This window comes from Haliotis rubra, unplaced genomic scaffold, assembly GCF_003918875.1.
Source record: "Haliotis rubra isolate DU_JTF1 unplaced genomic scaffold, ASM391887v1 Scf143, whole genome shotgun sequence".
NCBI lineage: Eukaryota > Metazoa > Mollusca > Gastropoda > Lepetellida > Haliotidae > Haliotis > Haliotis rubra.
The window spans coordinates 1,870,875-1,889,584 of NW_025765370.1; the positions used below are offsets into that span (position 1 = coordinate 1,870,875).

General features: G+C 40.0%; 1 protein-coding gene across 2 annotated transcripts in view; it reads left to right on the forward strand.

Moving 5' to 3' along the window:
• Window positions 1-16,691, forward strand: part of LOC124269238 — a 59,354-nt gene extending 42,663 nt beyond the window's left edge. The window contains exons 2-5 of one of the 2 annotated variants that reach the window (XR_006896467.1): window positions 8,059-8,188; window positions 9,490-9,632; window positions 12,137-13,150; window positions 15,883-16,691. Coding sequence is in view for 1 of the 2 variants with exons in the window: in XM_046704257.1 (XP_046560213.1) it covers window positions 8,059-8,188; window positions 9,490-9,632; window positions 12,137-12,240 (377 nt within the window). In the remaining variant the exon portion in view is untranslated. Of the gene's footprint in view, window positions 1-8,058; window positions 8,189-9,489; window positions 9,633-12,136; window positions 13,413-15,882 lie in introns of those variants that run through there. The other variant, XM_046704257.1, reaches the window with a different exon arrangement.
• The last annotated feature ends 2,019 nt before the right edge of the window (window positions 16,692-18,710 follow it).

Sequence of the window (18,710 nt, forward strand, 5' to 3'; positions counted from 1 at the left end):
GGTCTCCCCACCCTAGCTGCATCACCTGGATTGTACCAGAGTGGGAGACTTGTACCACTTCGGTCTCCCCTCCCTAGCTGCATCACCTGGATTGTACCAGAGAGTGAGACTCGTACCACTTCGGTCTCCCCACCCTAGCTGCATCACCTGGATTGTACCAGAGTGGTAGACTCGTACCACTTCGGTCTCCCCTTCCTAGCTTCATCACCTGAATTGTACCAGAGTGGGAGACTCGTACCACTTCGGTCTCCCCACCCTTGCTGCATCACCTGAATTGTACCAGAGAGTGAGACCCGTATCACTTCGGACTCTCCTCCCTATCTGCATCGCCGTGAATCACTGAAATAGTATCCATAGCAACGTTAAATGAACTCACATGCAGTAAGATGTTTTAACAATTAAAGGTCACTAACGCAGGCGAACATTGTATTGTTTGTCTCATTTGTTTTGCTATGTATACTTTGGAGCATTCTCCTAAAATCGTAATCCTTTAGGGTTGAAATTGCGCGTAAAATTATGATGCAACGCTAGCATGGTGATTGATTCCAACCTTGTAAGCATCGAAATCGTTGTTAAAATGACTACTGATATGTTATTTAATGTTCCGTAAACACATGACATTTGGCATGCACACAATCCTTGGTTCTTACGTTCATCCGCTTGTCTATTATTGCATCTTCACAGGTTTATATGTTTTAAGAAGCTTTGGTTAATGGTATTTGAATGTGACATAGAAGTGGATTTCATGATTCACGGGAGAGTAGCCTAGTGATAAAAGTGTTCCCTCGTCACGCTGAAGACCCGGGTTCGATTCCCGACATGGTTACAATGTGTGAAGCCCATTTCTGGTGGTGAGATAGTGATAGTGCTGGAATATTGCTAAAAGCGGCGTAAAACCATACTCACTCGTGGGGGCTACCAGCTATTTATGCACAACACGACGCTGTGCGAAGGTACATGTTGTGTATGTGGAAGGACTGTCTTTAAAGATTTGTACAACTATTTCTTGAAAAGAATTGTTATATAAATATCAGTATTTGAAAGAAGTCATTTAAGTGTCCATCTGCTTATTGAAATGTATTATCAAATAAGTGCGTCTCTTGATAATATATGAACGCGAGTATTTGGGGAATCAGCTCGCTTGGCAAGAGGTGCCACTACCAACCCACACACAGCACAAGACCTGAGCGAATAAACAATGAGTTTTATTAGACAGCCACTGAATGATTTGTGACCGTCAGACGTCCCCATTATATCTATTCCAGCTACCGCAGATGCTCGCATTTACTGATTAAACTGACGATGTTTTTGTGAACTCGAGTGGCGTTATCTCGACCGAGTTATATCATTTAGTTCGATCGAAGCATGGATAATAATTTGAATAGTGGATGACCAGCTGCGAGTATGTGTGGCACGACAGTGATTCGACCAAAGTGGAACATGAACAGCCGTAAAGATAGATAACTGTATTACACCCTAGATGTTTTAGCTCTGGCCAGCACGATACATTATACTGGTATCGGATTATGCCCGATGCTCCTTATCAATGTCACCCGTGATAGATTTAAGATCACATAGGGTCAGTTAGTCTATTATGTTTCCAGTTTCCAATGACACATAATCATGAAAGATATTTCTAAACTCCGTTCATTGTCCCCATGTTAATGGTAACAAAGAACATTTGTATAGTATGTTGTGGTGTTTCAGAGGTCTTTAAGAGAGTCCCAGAGAAATGTATGGTATAAAGGGATATATACTTACACAACCTGTCTGTGTTTGTGAAAGGAGTTAGATCGAAACCGATTACGTGAAAAGGCAGGCGTCACGCAGGGATCAGTACTTGACCCCTTCGTATTCATGGTTTAAGCTAATGAAATAGAGGATACAATACTTTGTTATAACAAGGCGTTTTGCTGATGACACCTCATTAGGTGTCATCTCTAACATTTCTCTGATTGTAAAGCATCTTCTTTATTCTGTGTTTCTCACATTCTGTATATATATACTGCAAACGTGTATAACTATTGGGAACGAACGTTTTGGGTCCATTTCTTTCATGAATAAACTATGCTCAAACCAAACCAATCCTTATGTATAAAGAGTTATTCCTGACCAATTTTTACCTTCAGGATAAAAGATGTCATGTAAACTATTTTACTTCCGGTATTTGGTTCAAGTAAAGATATGCATATAAACTTTCTTCGAGGAAGAAAATCATTTCATTTTCAATTTGAAGCATGTAACATATTAGTCCGGGTGAATGTCGCTTCTTCTGAAAACATATGCAAGTTATACCGAGGAAGGTTTTCGACTGTTTTACACATCCATTCCAATCGTTCCAAACATATGAGGTGTACACATGTTACATTGATCGCAGAGAACGTCTGTCTGTCTGTCTGTCTGTCTGTCTGTCTGCCGATCTGTCTGTCTGTCTGTCTGCCGGTCTGTCTGTCTGTCTGTCTGTCTGTCTGTCTGTCGGTCGGTCGGTCGGTCGGTCGGTTGGTCTGTCTGTCTGTCTGTCTGTCTGTCGGTTTGTCTGTCAGTACTGGTCCAGATAATTGCTAGTTTATAGTGCCTTACCTATTCAGATGCAGTACCAGCCTTTAACATGGATACAATGCTTAACAAATAATGAACACACTTTACTCACTCCCACATACACTGAGTTATCCCAATACACACAAACACACACAAACAACAAAGTTACCAAATATATGAGCTATATCATGTTAGGGTTTAACGATAGGTTTAGGTGAACTAGAACTCTAACGTAAGTCTACTTCAATCTTCCTGTGAGAAGCAAGCCGTCCACATCTTCACGTTGTTATCAAGGGCAAAGACATCAGCATGCTGCATTGGCTCAACTCAATTGGGTTTTAATCTATTGCATCTTCAGACAAAACAATGTTCTATTAGCTTGGCAGTTGCCAGTCTAAACGTATTATGGACTCTAAGCAAATCAGCCACTCAAGTATAGAACAAAAATCAATGAGTTGAAAGAAAGGCGCTCAATTTGTCTGGAAGTAAAACTGGAAGGATCTTTACATTGTGATACAGCTGATGTCTTCAAACAACGGGATACTACTGGGTGGCAGACAACTTTCAAAACTGATTGATTCTATCGGAAAGGCGGAAGGGAAATTCTTTCTTTTTATATGTTGATCTTTCAAACAACTGATCTTAAGTAACACACGATGTGATAGCTGAGAGACGTTTTCAAAATACCGCTTTGCAAGAATAAAGTAATTTTTCTCCACATCGTTGCCCGAAATGTATTTAATAATTTTGTGGTTGAATGAAAACGTTCTAACTTTCAAGATCTTAATTTCGATTTTTTAAAAGGTGTTTCAGTTTGGACAAAATAAAGGATTTTGTCACGTTCATTTATGTCGCATTGTATCAGCTTAGTGTGTGAAGGAGGCCGAGGAGATGCAGGTCTTAGTTTGATTTTGATATAGAACCATCGGACAGCTGTTTCAATAGCAACAGAAGAAGAAGACATTTAAATATTTAACCCTCTCCTCTAACCATAACAAATCTCAGATTAAAGCAGCTTCATTGCACGATTTTAATATAAAATAAGCCCGTATTTTTTAATTACTATCACATACTGATCATACCAGTTGATCGTATCCTGCTCCACAGGTGGCACCCAGAACAAACACACGGATAGCCAAGTCAGTTATTAATCTGAAAAATCTACATGTCAAAATATTATATTAGACTGGATATTTTCTTGTAAGTGATGTTGAAATGTAGAAATGTCCTCCACATGATGGAAGCTTTAAAAGTTTTAAAGTTTACATTGCGTGTACGAGTTTGTAAACAAACATGGCTACCCCCATTATCAAAATTGGTGATTCTGTAAGAATTGATGACAGAGGTTCTGGGGTCGTTACTGAAGTAATTGACTTTTGAAAACATGAAACAGAGTACTTCGTTCAAATTGAAGGTACGGATTATGAGGCACGAGTAAAAAGCGATCGGCTAAGAAAGGTACCAACCTGCCCGATTTTGTTTGTTTTTTTAGACAGAAAGATCTTATTTTAAGCATGACTTATGTTTGACTAGTCACAACCATATGCCGCCGCCATGAACGACCTTCACCTTGGTGTACCGCTAAGTATTTGTTATGAGTATGCTCGATTCTCTTCATATAGCTTCACGTACGATTTGCTTCTTTTTTTAGAGTAATTTTAAGAATGACATTATATGATAAATAGAGTATTAACCTCGTGTGTTTCCGTATCATTAATATCATATATTAGGAATAAGAAATATGAATTTGTATTCCCAATATATGATATTAATGATACGGAAACACACGAGGTTTAATAATATCTATGTCCATCTTGTAATCAAATGTCGAGGAGACTTGCCACTCGGGATTATAGTCTGCTTAGGGTTCACCGGTCCCTTCTGTTTAAAATCCAAGTTTTGTTTATAGTCCAAGTTTTGTTTATAGTCCAAGTTTTGTTCGTTTGTTTGTTGTTTTACGCCGCACTCAGCAATATTCCAGCTATATGGCAGCGATCTGTAAATACTCGAATCCGAACCAGACCATCCAATGATCAACAGCATGAGCATTAATATACGCAACTGGGATACGATGGCATGTGTAAACCAGGTCAGGGAGCCTGTCCACCCAATCCCGTCAGTCGCGGACAAGACAACTGGTGCCAGAGAGAAGCGGAGTATGGGGGATAATATGATCCTTTTATGCAAAAGAATCTGACTATTTATTCCGCCGTTACATCTTTGTAACGCTGTTTTCAGATCTTTCCCAAGTGCTGAAAGGAATGGCAATTAGCTCTCGTTTTTCTGTGTTTTTTTGGTAAAATGTTGAAAAGAACCCAGAAACACATTTCATTAAAGTACATGAAAATACGTATGAGTGCGAGAAGAAATGACTTTTTTGTTGCTTTGATGAACGTCTTACGCCATTATTACACTGCTGCTGTCGGCATAAAAAGACGACTTCTTCTTGAGAAATGTTGTTAAGTTGAAAAATATATAAATACTATCCAAAGTCATCGTAACCTGGCATTTTGTACAAACGATAAATAGAACTTATTTTACTTATGAAAACGAAATGTAAAAACAAATACCATTTACCCAAAATGCACCTGTGAAAGTAGCATAGTGACCTTTGTCTTAGTATTCAAGATATCAACTCAAAAAGCTATGTTCAGTGCTATACATTCAGCTGTGAGTTTCCGTGATCTCGTCAACAAACCTGACCCTTTTTCTGATCTACCGGTATGTGAGTCACAAAAAACGGCTTCAGTACGTTCCTGGCAGCATTGTTTTATCCATTTCGCGACAAAATAGTTTTTATGCTGGCACAAAAATTGAAAACTCGGTCTCACCGATAAGATATAATTTGTTTTCCAACTTTACTTTCAAAATGTCCATGTCGGCTCAACTTAGTTCCCGATCACGTTGTGTCGAACTCTCAATGGTTACTTGTATCCCGGGCTGTTTAAGGGGATCTCTGTGTCTTCAAATACAGAAAACCATCAGTGGGTCCACAACACTTTTATTTTTGATTCAATGTGTATAACTACATGATGTTACAACAATGACTAGGCGGCATGTCGGAGGCGATGGTCAGCCAACCTGCCTAGTCGCTGTTTCAGGGTCAAGTCTCGACTAACACAAAGCATTCTCAATTTATCCCTAAGGGTCTGATCAGACTGTCACGTGTCGCATTTACGACAGATGGGTGGTCAGCCTGCAGTATCCCGCACCTCATCCACAATGTCATGCTTCAGTGGCCAACCAGCCTTTGTCTAACTTTGATTATAGTCAGCTAATGACTCTATGATGGTGGCCATGATGACAATGGTCATGCTGTGTTGATTTCATTTCCATTGACAGCATGGTCATTACTTAGAGAGATATTCAATTTGCATAACTCAAGGAATATCATACATATCCCTGATAAACACAGTTCAAACGTGCCTACGATACTTGCTAGGTAATCACAGTTAGGCGTAGCATATTCCGTTTTATTATGTCTTTTTAAAATAGAACAGGAATGTCTTTATGTCGGTAATATACGCATAAGATCACTGTGACGGCATGGCTGTCTACATCACTTTAACCTCTTGAGACTATTTTGAATAACACGAAATTTCATGATGACACGATGTTTTCAGGAATGTTGTTTTCCACGTGATTTATGCTTTATTTCTGTGTGATGCTGGTCCATCATGGGTGCTGGATTAACTCTACAGGGGGTACACACTAGACAATCCACTTGAAAGCACCGTCTGATATTGATTAATAACATAATGATTGTCAGAATCGTGCATTAACAGAGATATCTGAGGATAATGGAAATGTGTTTCCTGCATGTGGATTTTGTTTTGTCTCGTTTCTTACCCGCTGGACGGAGTGTGTTTGATCTCATCAGTGACGAATGAGCATTAGAGCTTACTTGTAATTATAGAAATGCTGTGGTCAATGATAGAGGTAGGATTGTGAAGATATGTTGGAGAAGAACGCGTCTGATTAATTACTCGACATTGGATGTATCTTCTTATAATACATTGTTCCTTTTACAAGGTACTTTCATTTTGATTTAATGCATCACTATTTAAAATATCCTTCACATGTCTATAAACGTTTATGAAGACCTTACGGCTGCCTGGACTGTCGTAATGCCGATTCCTTTAGATATGTAGTCATCATAGAATTGATCATGTTGAGCTCATTTCTTTGGTCATCAATTTGTGCACAGTCTTTCCATGTCTTTCGAATGGATACAGATTTACCTTAACTAAGAGATAGGATGGTTCATCGTTACACGTACATCTGCTGTCATCACAGATTGTCAGTGAACCATTAATTTCATTTTCAACGCTTTTTTTATATTTCCGCCCAATAGAATCTGTTTGCACGGACAATCGAGACTGGTCATTCTCTGGCGTTGACGTTAATATTCACTGGTACTCCTTGTGTAGTGCTCCAGCCCTACCCTGTTATAATGGCGCCACTATTATATCGATCCCACCTGACTGTTTGACTGTGATTACGTCTGGAGTCATCTGCCCTTCCATGTCCACCGAGAGTACTGGTAGAACAGCTGTAGCTAGGTCAGTGTCCAGCAGAGTTGACGTCGAACATGTCACATGGCTCATGTCAGTTGCTTCCTTGTGCTTGAGGCTATCTTCTCTCATAGCTGACCAGAACAGTCCATTGTCTGTGTGGTTTACATACTGCACCGAGGTCACATCAGTCCAAACCATTTAATACATTGAACTTTGTCCAGTCGTTGTCTTTGGGCTTCCATCAATAAATGCATCGGTTGGTGCATAGAGCATCTTAAGATAAAAGTGGTTTAAACAACATCGACAATGTTTGGATACATAACATAAAGCCTCAGCAAAGCTTTTTTATAGTGTAATGGTCATCATGACAATACTTTCTAAATTTAGCGCATTAGTGACGATGAATGTCCGATGAAATTCCCTTCCAATTACTATGGATTAGTTGACATGTATCTTGCGTGTGTTTGTGACAGATGACAGCGCCTTTTAGTGAAAACTTGTTGTTATTACTGTTTGATAGTGAATCACATACTTATGAAAAAAGGTCTAAAACTCTTCTGGAGATTTTGTTTATTACTCAGCAAAGTATTTTGTCGCTTTTACTATTGACCATTAAAGATGGCTAGAAACCACCTGACGTCATGCTGATATTTCTATTTATTTCACATGATGAATGGTTTCTATTTCCCTAGTGCCGTGCGGAGGACAAATGGGCGATAAATGACTTAAATGCTCATTGACTTGCCTTTGCCTGTGTTTGTGACTGGAGCCATCATCTTGATGGAAATGATTTACCTATACAAAGGGACAGTCCCCAGCACCAATGAATATTTGCCCGTTAAATCAATCATTATATGGCTGGAATATTGCTGATTGTGCTGTAAAACAATACTGTCTAAAAATAGCAATATTTATGAATAATGGTATCAACCAGTATATTTAACATATTTTACTGTCCTTACAGCCACGGACAGAACTAACCGATGATTCATCATGTTTTCAGGCCTGTCCACAGTTGTGTCAGGAGAGTGCCCCGCCGACGCCGAGGAGAGAATGACAATGTGTACCAAGCATCTCAACCAGCTTGGAAACAACAATAACAACAACAAAGAGGCGCTCTCCAGATATTGCAGGTAACCCTGTGATTCTAAGTATTCTTCACGTTTTCACAATTATCTCCAAAATCTCCATTAAATGCATTGAAAAACAGGCAATGGCGCTGCATTCGAGACACCAGACTATCGAGAATATCAGGATCGCTTGTTGGCTCAAATGTCATCCACAGATTGTCCTAATTGAGCAAGCGTCATGCAAGTGTCGCTGAGTAACGTTGAGTACTTGCTGAAGCGTTGTCCTGGACGCCTGTGGACCCTGGCACAACCGTCAAACAGTCCGGATGAAACCTGGACGAATGTGTGAACACTGCAATAGTTTTCTGAACGTAGAATGCTGTCTACACCAACCGTGGGGCGCCTGATGTAGTCAAGGAACCAAATTTGGGCGTTTATCTGGACATCTGGCATGATGTTGCGCCAACCAGCCTGTTGCTTACAGTTCTGGCCCTAGATTTTCTAAGCTCTTTTAGAGCTAAGATAGTCGTAAGTTAATGTTTATGTATGGCACTTACGACTATCTTAGAGCAAAGAGAGCTTCGAAAAAATCTAGACCCTGGTCTCAGTCCCGCAAGTGTCAAAGTTGCTACTGTAGCAGTTTGGTATTGATTCCATAGAAGCACCAACCGAATATGGTTGTCTTGTTGACATGATGTGGCAGGAGTGTTGCCCTCCTATGAATAACGTCTCCAAAGTGGAAATATTATTTGATGAATATTGAAATGTCCGACAGACTCTTTTGTCGTTTTGGCTATTGCAACATACCCTCGGCGCATAGACGATGATATTTAGCTAGGTTCGGTATTGCACAAAAAAATGTTATGGTTAAACAAAAGTGATAGTTGAACAATCACTGTGTGCTGTTTGCATTGAATTTCCAACACAATGTGTGTGCGTATCATACTCCTAAGAAGCACGCAGACATCCCCATTGTGCACCGTGTAAAATGTGAACCACGAGCGATATCCTTGCGATATTAAAAGGTGCATTATTCTATTTCTGAAGAACTATGGTTTTCTTGAACCTTAAGTGAAAGTTACATTTTTTCCGTAAATATATGATGATTTAAGACAATATCCTGAATCGCCACTCTTTAAAATTACGTCATCGGTTACCATGGGGATTCGAAAACAGAAGTAGCATCGTTTAACCAGTTGTTAATAAGGACTACTCTCGATCTCACATCCGATAGAATCGAATGTTACCAAATGTTGTCTACATCTCGACTTTTTGGCATGTTGACTCTTCAGTAAAGGAAAGTTCAGAATCAATGTTGATGCATTAAATGCTGTATTCTTCCATTGTACTCATATCGTTCCCAGAACTCTGAAGGAAGCTCCGGCATGCTTACAAGAGATCCTCCATCAATGTCAAGGAGATATGGGCCTCGGTTCAATAGAAGTCCTGAAGAAAATGACGAATCAGCTGAAGGCCACATTTGACAAGAAGTGCGAGCCGATCTGTGGTCAGTGCTTCTATAACATTCCAAGTAGGATATGCTACTTCTCACATTCCTTGTCCCTGTATACGTCCGTCAGTCTGTTTGACCGATTGCCTACACTCAGCGCTGCTGCTTAAATACCGTATGTTTTTAATGATCGTACTCAGATCAAACTGAATGTGAGTATATGTGGACTGATCAATCAGGCGAGCTCTGTCGGTGTCCATTGGAACATCAGATTGGGTAAGATCCGTATGTCAGGGAGTATGATTGTACGCCGCTCTTAGCAATATTCCAGCAATATTCCAGCAGCAATATCAAGGAGGGGGACACCAGAAATAGACTTCACACATTGTACCCATGTGGGGAATCGAACCCGGGTCTTCGGCGTGACGAGTGAACGCTTTAACCATTAGGCTACCCCAACGCCCAGATCCCTATGTAGCTTCACAATATATACCACTCAACATTTGAGACGGATATTGTAAAGTAAAATGAAGCTAAACATGCATCCAGTCCGAATCAGACCTTAAATGAAGGAAAACATACCCAACCAGATTTATCCCCCCAGCCACCCTGCCCCTCCCATGGACACTTACAGAATCCCACACACATGTGGAGCAGTGTGGATGTACTACAGTATGGATCTGTAACGTGGTCAACGGAATGTGACGGTGCCTATGGTACCGATCTCCGATGTATCTTTACAATATTTGGCTATTTGCTGCCCGCCATTTTATTGCTAGGATGTTGTTGAGCCTTACATAGATTACTTACGTTTTATCAGATGTTTTGACGCATGACATGATCAGAAATTGCGATCGACTTTCTGCCAGTTTACTCACAAGTCCATGATGGATGACATGGAATGGACACTTATCGTTTTCAGTCAAACCAGGAATGTAGCATTGATATAGCCATCAGTTTGTTCATTGAAAACCCCAATACACCAGACCCACCTACAGGATCAGTAGATGGCTGGTGTTTTATTTGACACTGAGTAAAACGTATGAGCAAAATAGTGTGTATCAACCATCAGAATCAAGCAATACATCCCTACACGGACATTCACGTTGGGAATATTTTTTGCTTTTGACACAAAAGTGAATGGTCGTTAAACAGTTTGAGCTTTTAGTGTTGTTGATTTTCACTGTGCGCAGTAACATGTTAGATCAATAATCTCGCTTCAAAGCGTCTGACTGGAGATCGTCAACCACGAAAACGGCGCCTTAGGGTTACCAAATGTCACTGCTCGGCTAGTGCGCCCTAGGCAGAAAATAATAGTCAAGGATAAGTTGATCATAAACAGGTTTTAAGACATCAAGTCAAGACAGACTATGGGATTGAACCTAGCACCAGATCAAGGGAGTTTAGGTTCCTGACCAGACGAACAGAAATCGTCTGCAAGCTCGGCAACCAATTTTTGTACGACCGTTAACTCCACAAGATCCAGTCAGACGCCAATAGTGTTTAGAACAGAGAACCTCGGGCATCCCTGGTCTGGTTTAATGCTTTCAGATGAGTCCACATTCACTGGACTTTCATACTTCATATATTGAGCTAATACTATAATGCTATTCTTTTATTGATGATGCATGTTAATTCCAAAGTTTTATAGTGTTTAAGGAAAGCACATTTACGCCCAACGCACTCATATATTCATGATATACCACTCTTGTGTTGTGCCTTATTTGCATATGTCAGGAACCCTGTTTGTTATGGACAACTGCTCACTGTCATACCTTGAAACATGTGTCTTTCAATGTAATAAGTCCCGTGAAGGTCCGGGTTAGAATCGATCTTATGTAACCCGTGCTTGTCGTAAAAGGCGACTAACGGGATCAGGTGGTCAGGCTCGCCTCTTGTAGGCAATCCAGAATATACTTTACGTTGCAGACACGAGGCAATATTTCATTCATTTATCTTTCTAAAAGACGATTCCTTTATACATGATTTACCCTCTGATTTATTTATATTGTGAGATGTTAAATTTAATACTTTTCTTATTATATGTTTCTATTTATTTCTCATTTGACAACAAATTGCCATCTCAAAAATACTTATTCCTCTTGTTCTGCCCATAACCCGATACTTCTTTGAATTTATGTAATTGTTTGTAATCTAGTACACTATGGTGAGTTTGTATGGATAAAAGTACTGGGCGTGTGCAACTGTATACAATTTCACGTGTCTAGTTTCATCTTCATGTACATCTATGCAATCTTAATAATCAGTTCCACGGTGCCTTTGAAAAAACAACCTTAGCATAAGTCAATGCTAAGTTATGCGAGTTACGGTCACCTTAGCGCTAAGATCGCTTTGGAAAACGACACCCATGTTCTGTATCACAATGGCTTTCAGCTTTGTTGTTAAATGTCAATAAGAGGAACCCTGACTGACATAATGCATGTGCTACTATATATTACAATTTCCACAGATTGATAAAAGTGTTTTCATGTTATATTTCAATCTGTATATGTTGTGTTTTCTGCCTGAAACGTTTCATACCATCCATTGATATTTTCCAGCACGTGACCCAGAAGCAATCAGCTCGTCGTCGATGGCGGCTTGGCACCATTGGACGTTGATCCTCAGCGGCGTCTTCTCATACGGGATATTGTCCAGATTGTGATATTTATACCCCACTTGATGCTCCTCCTTGGCAGAGACAATGGCTAAACATTGTGCTTTTGAGAACCTGAATATCAGCTTGTGTAATGATGCAAATCTCCATGGAGTGCCTTTATCTATCCTGTTAACACATTGTGTCGCACGTCATCATATATGCAGCATGATCAGCCTGCATAGTACATAACAGTCTGGCGAGGCGGTTGTGCTTATTCGTGAGCAGGTTTTGGACAATGGATAGACTGCTTTGGATCTGTGTTCCACACGCAGATAGAGGCTATCTTTCATCAGCTTCAGTGAATCAGACACTTTAATTCAGTGACTGCCAGTACCATTATGCTGTTTTGTTGCTTGTATTGTATGTAAATATTTACACGTATGATGACGTGGCCAAATTATCGCGCCCCTCTGCATTATCTCTTCTTGAATACTTGGATCACACCAGTTGTTCTCGTGATTAACATTATCACATATACGTTAGTTTTCCTGTGATTGTCGGCGTTCCACGTCACCAATGCGTTTGGCAGCGTGTACATATTGTGTTGACACTGACCTAGTTTCAGAGACTGTATCTGAATACCTGATGTTGTGTGCTGATCTTCACTGAGGCACTCAACATGACACAAGTTGACTATACGCCGGTAATTGCTGTAACAGCATGTCACATGTAGGAGTGAAAGCTATGTCAGCTTCAGGCTTACTGGTCAGTGATGTCATGTATGGCATTTATTGTGTAAGCTACGGTAGTTGATTTGCGTCCGTTTTTGTTCCACCTTATACCCAATCAGCGGCCACAGATATGGAATGGCGGGGGTTAGTGGCATGTATCCACACGTTCATTGAAAGGTTTTAGTGATGTTCTAATATCTTACCAAGAGCAAGTGTTTTGTCTTCTATACCACCAAGAGGCGAAGGTTAGTATGATAGGCAGTAAAATAATCATCTTCGACCAAGGGTCAACTTGTCCGCAGGTAAGACTTTCTCTTGATGCTCAATAAAGGGGCTGAATCTCTCATTCTAGCCCAGATAGAGCTAAAAACTACCAGCGTAAGAAAGTCTAGTTGTTACTTTCAACAACGGGTTATTTTAACAATATATCTATTTCACATCGGTTACAGCTTAAATTGATTCTTCACGTGGAGTTTCGTGGGATTTATCTGGGTTTCCCTGATTTTAATGTGTCTGCGTGCTTGTGTTATTCGAGTAAGTGAGTGAGTATGGTTTTACACCGCTTTGCCATCAATATCACGGGGGGGAAGGGGACACCAGAAACGGGCTTCACACATTGTACACATGTGGGGAATCGAACCTGGGTCTTGCGCGACGAGCGTGACTAGGCTACCCCAGCGCCTCGAGTGTAACAAAGTGCAAGATATATAAAATGCAAGCACGATTAAATACTTTATTAGACCTTGTTTGGACGGGTGTCACTGGTCAGGCAGGGGTGCTTAACTAAGTTCTTTGTGTATAGTTAGTGACGAGACAATATGTGTTCCGCTCAGTGACATAAAGTGTTATTTTCGCTCAATGACAAACAGTGGTATTGACACTCAATGAGGAATCAGTGTGTTTTCCGTTTACCAATAAAACCAGAGTGGTCTGCTGTTGACGGAACTGTGTTTCCCGTTCAGTGACAAATCAGTTCGTGTATATTTTCACTGAAGACCAAATGTACAATTTGTTCATTGGCAAGGCTGTACGTTTCATTCAGTGACAAATCGTCACTTGTTCTATTCAGTGACGAAGCAGAGTAGATTTTCAGTGACCAGACAGTCAATGAACTTAAGAGAAACGAGGCTGTGTAAAGTCTACCAAAGACGTGGTATGTACAGTGTACGCGCAGTTCGTTTTCTCGTTCCATCACTGTTCGGCAGGGCGATCTGTATGACTGCTCATGGCTCCTAGTGTAAATGACTCAACCAAATATATGATAGACGGCATTGTATTGATGTGTCTAGCCAGCGTTAAAGAGGATAACCGATTGCTCGACGAAGTTTTCTGAAAGGGCCCAAAATCAATACAATTTGTCATTGTCCGTGGAGGTTCTTGTACTGTAACCTCTGTTATCAGATTGTCGTTATTAAGTGTTCGGTCATCACCGCTGGCACCAGTGGAGCAGGACACGTTCATCTCTGCGGGAACACCATTACCCTCTCTAGGATTGTTGTATAAACACATACCAGGGATGTAGTGATACAAGCCACTCTACTTTTCACTTCTCATGGATGTTGAAAGGGATTTGTCGCGTTATTTACAATTTAGAAAATATTATGGTTCTATAGTGCTTGTATCTTCCAAAGTTCCTGTTTATTAAAGAAAACATTGCAATATACTCTTGGCCTCGAAGATCTACATAAACACCATAGCTGTTTACACGTGGATCCTTCCAGGTAGAAAATGAGTGCAACGAGACGTAGAACAAAGAACTTTTTGGAACGGATGAAGCGTCTTTGTAAGAAGGATGTAGACCTGGATGATGCATCTGTGTATGACGGATGTAGGTCTGGATGATGCATCTGTGTATGACGGATGTAGGTCTGGATGAAGCATCTGTGTATGACGGATGTAGGTCTGGATGAAGCATCTGTGTATGACGGATGTAGGCCTGGATGAAGCATCTGTGTATTACGGATGTAGGCCTGGATGATGCATCTGTGTATGACGGATGTAGGCCTGGATGAAGCATCTGTGTATGACGGATGTAGGCCTGGATGAAGCATCTGTGTATGACGGATGTAGGCCTGGATGAAGCATCTGTGTATGACGGATGTAGGCCTGGATGAAGCATCTGTGTATTACGGATGTAGGCCTGGATGATGCATATGTGTATGACGGATGTAGGTCTGGATGAAGCATCTGTGTATGACGGATGTAGGCCTGGATGAAGCATCTGTGTATTACGGATGTAGGCCTGGATGATGCATCTGTGTATGACGGATGTAGGTCTGGATGAAGCATCTGGGTATGAAGGATGTAGACCTGGATGAAGCATCTGTGTATGACGGATGTAGGTCTGGATGAAGCATCTGTGTATGACGGATGTAGGTCTGGATGAAGCATCTGTGTATGACGGATGTAGGTCTGGATGAAGCATCTGTGTATGACGGATGTAGGTCTGGATGAAGCATCTGTGTATGACGGGTGTAGGCCTGGATGAAGCATCTGTGTATGACAGATGTAGGCCTGGATGAAGCATCTGTGTATGACGGATGTAGGCCTGGTTGAAGCATCTGTGTATGACAGATGTAGGCCTGGTTGAAGCATCTGTGTATGGCGGATGTAGGCCTGGATGAAGCATCTGTGTATGGCGGATGTAGGCCTGGATGAAGCATCTGTGTATGACGGATGTAGGTCTGGATGAAGCATCTGTGTATGACGGATGTAGGTCTGGATGAAGCATCTGTGTATGACGGATGTAGGTCTGGATGAAGCATCTGTGTATGACGGATGTAGGCCTGGTTGAAGCATCTGTGTATGACGGATGTAGGTCTGGATGAAGCATCTGTGTATGGCGGATGTAGGCCTGGATGAAGCATCTGTGTATGACGGATGTAGGTCTGGTTCTACACAGATTAACATCGGGGGTCCTTATGAAGGGACTACAAGTCACAACTAATACGATATACTGAACCCTTCTTTGATTTAGGCATTCTCACTGCAAGGTACTCAAGACAAGAAGTGAATCTGCCCCGTACAGAACCAGATGAATGTAATGTTCTGTTTGGAAAGAGTGTGACAGTAGTTTTCAGCCAGTCGATGTTCATGCATTTGACACTTGGATTAAATCAACAAAGAGTCACAAAATATGATCGGGCACGGTCAGCCCTGTCTTCTAATTCGTGTCATTAGTTGTACAGAGTTGCCTAGGACGTGCCGGGACCTTCAAATCCCAGATTGACGAGGATTAATTATTTTTCAACGTTTATCAGCTTCATACTACGATTAACGTGTTCGTCCTGAATCAGTACAGACTTCTCGACCAACTTCAAGCTAAGAGGCAGTAATATGACTGAAATACTATTCACATATTCACTCAGAGATGAAAGAAAAGACGATATTTCTGCATTAAGGAATATGTACGTTATCAAGTCTTTCCTGTTGCAGCGAAAGATTTGGTTTCTGCAAGCCATCGTCTATTTCGAGAATTATTCCGTCATTTAAAACTTTAAAGCGTCAGTAATATTTTAAAGCGTATTAATATACAGTACATTTTTGTTATATTATTTTGTTTAATTATTATATTTTTTCTAAGAATGATCAGGTGTGTCACTTTGTTTCTTGTAATGTTCCTTGAGCAGCAATTATGCGATGCTATCATGTGTTTAATGTTTGATTCTAAGTCATGTGATAATTTTGACTCTAAATGTACATTAGATTATGTTCTTAATTATGTTTCATCATTAATGTATGTTACACTTTACAAATTAAAATTGTTAACTAAGTAACAGAAAACAATGGTACTACTTTTTGTTTGTTCAGTAGTGTATAGGTTTCCTGTTCTTGAACGGTTGGTACGTGTATCCGAGTCGGTAAGGAATCAGATTGGAATTGGTGTTCATCAACCCATGCTAGTCAGAAGAGGCGATCTTTTGGATGGGTCGTAAGGCTCAATGACTTCATAATGCTTTACATCGTATTACAATTGCATAGATAGATCCTTGTGATGCTAATCACTGGATTGTCTGGCCTTGAATGTGGATAATTACTGAGTACAGCAACAACCAAACTGACAAAACAAGGAATCTCTTGGCATCAAAGACGAGTGTGTTTGACAGAACAAGTCATATGTACATAGAGATTTTTCTGGGTACATCATCTTGTGTTAAAAAGAAGATGACAGAACAAGTCATGTTCATCAAATATCATCTTCTAAAATGTCAATCAAGCATCTAAGACATAGTTGAACGAAGAAAGTTGAGAAATCTATTCTTTATCTCCTTGTGGTAGATACTAATTAATGGAGAATTATTATAATAATACGAATGCCGAATAAAACGAACTGATCAGTTTCACCCTAAGTTCGTTAAACACATGAGTTATAACATTCCACCCCGAGATCCAAGGTATTGACGTTGAAAGACAAAATTTTGATTTCATTAAGACCAAGATTACAGTAGATCAAAACTGGATTGAGTATTCTTCGATGTGTCCGAAAAAAATATATCGTTGTAGCTTTACTGGAAGCTAAGACGGTGCTTAAAACACTAAGCATCCTAAAAGTAAAGCACTTGCCTTCTTATATTTTGTTTTGTAAATATATGACGTCAACGCCAGAGAATTAGCAGCCACGATTATCCACTCAGATTACATAAGGCGTGAAAGGCCGAAGCAGCAGTGAAGACGTACATGACTTTACCCCTGAAGCTCACCGAGGACACCAGGTGTTCACTACCTGAACAATCACGTGGTGTCCCAACGGGGACACCAGCCACAAACTCCTGCCTTGCGAGGGGGTTTCCTATAAACCACTTTACAAATACTTCACTACTAATATACTCTTACGTTAGTATTACACAACCACTTTACAAATACTTCACTAATATACTCTAATGTTAGTATTACACAACCACTTTACAAATACTTCACTACTAATATACTCTTACGTTAGTATTACACAACCACTTTACAAATATTTCACTACTAATATACTCTTGTGTTAGTATTACAAAACCACTTTACAAATACTTCACTGCTAATATACTCTTACGTTAGTATTACACAACCACTTTACAAATACTTCACTACTTATATACTCTTACGTTAGTATTACACAACCACTTTACAAATACTTCACTACCAATATACTCTTAGCATTAGTATTTCACAACCACTTTACAAATACTTCACTACTAATATACTCTTACGTTAGTATTACACAACCACTTTACAAATACTTCACTACTAATATACTCTTACGTTAGTATTACACAACCACTTTACAAATACTTCACTACTAATATACTCTTACGTTAGTATTACACAACCACTTAACAAATACTTCACTACTAATATACTCTTACGTTAGTATTACAAAACCACTTTACAAATACTTCACTACTAATATACTCTTACGTTAGTATTACACAACCACTTTACAAATACTTCACTACTAATATACTCTTACGTTAGTATTACACAACCACTTAACAAATACTTCACTACTAATATACTCTTACGTTAGTATTACACAACCACTTAACAAATACTTCACTACCAATATACTCTTACGTTAGTATTACACAACCACTTTACTTCAATCGGACCGTACTTTACATTAAAACTAGTGTTCTACCATTAATACAATTAATACCACTTTACTACGACTGCACACAAAGTAAAGAGTGTAAAACCACTTTACTTTAACCTAAGTATTACTTGATTACTACATTACCTCTACATTAAATAGATAATTACTCCACTTTGGCACAACTTAACAACAACTGTTCTACTGAAGTACCACCACCGTCAAGGGGT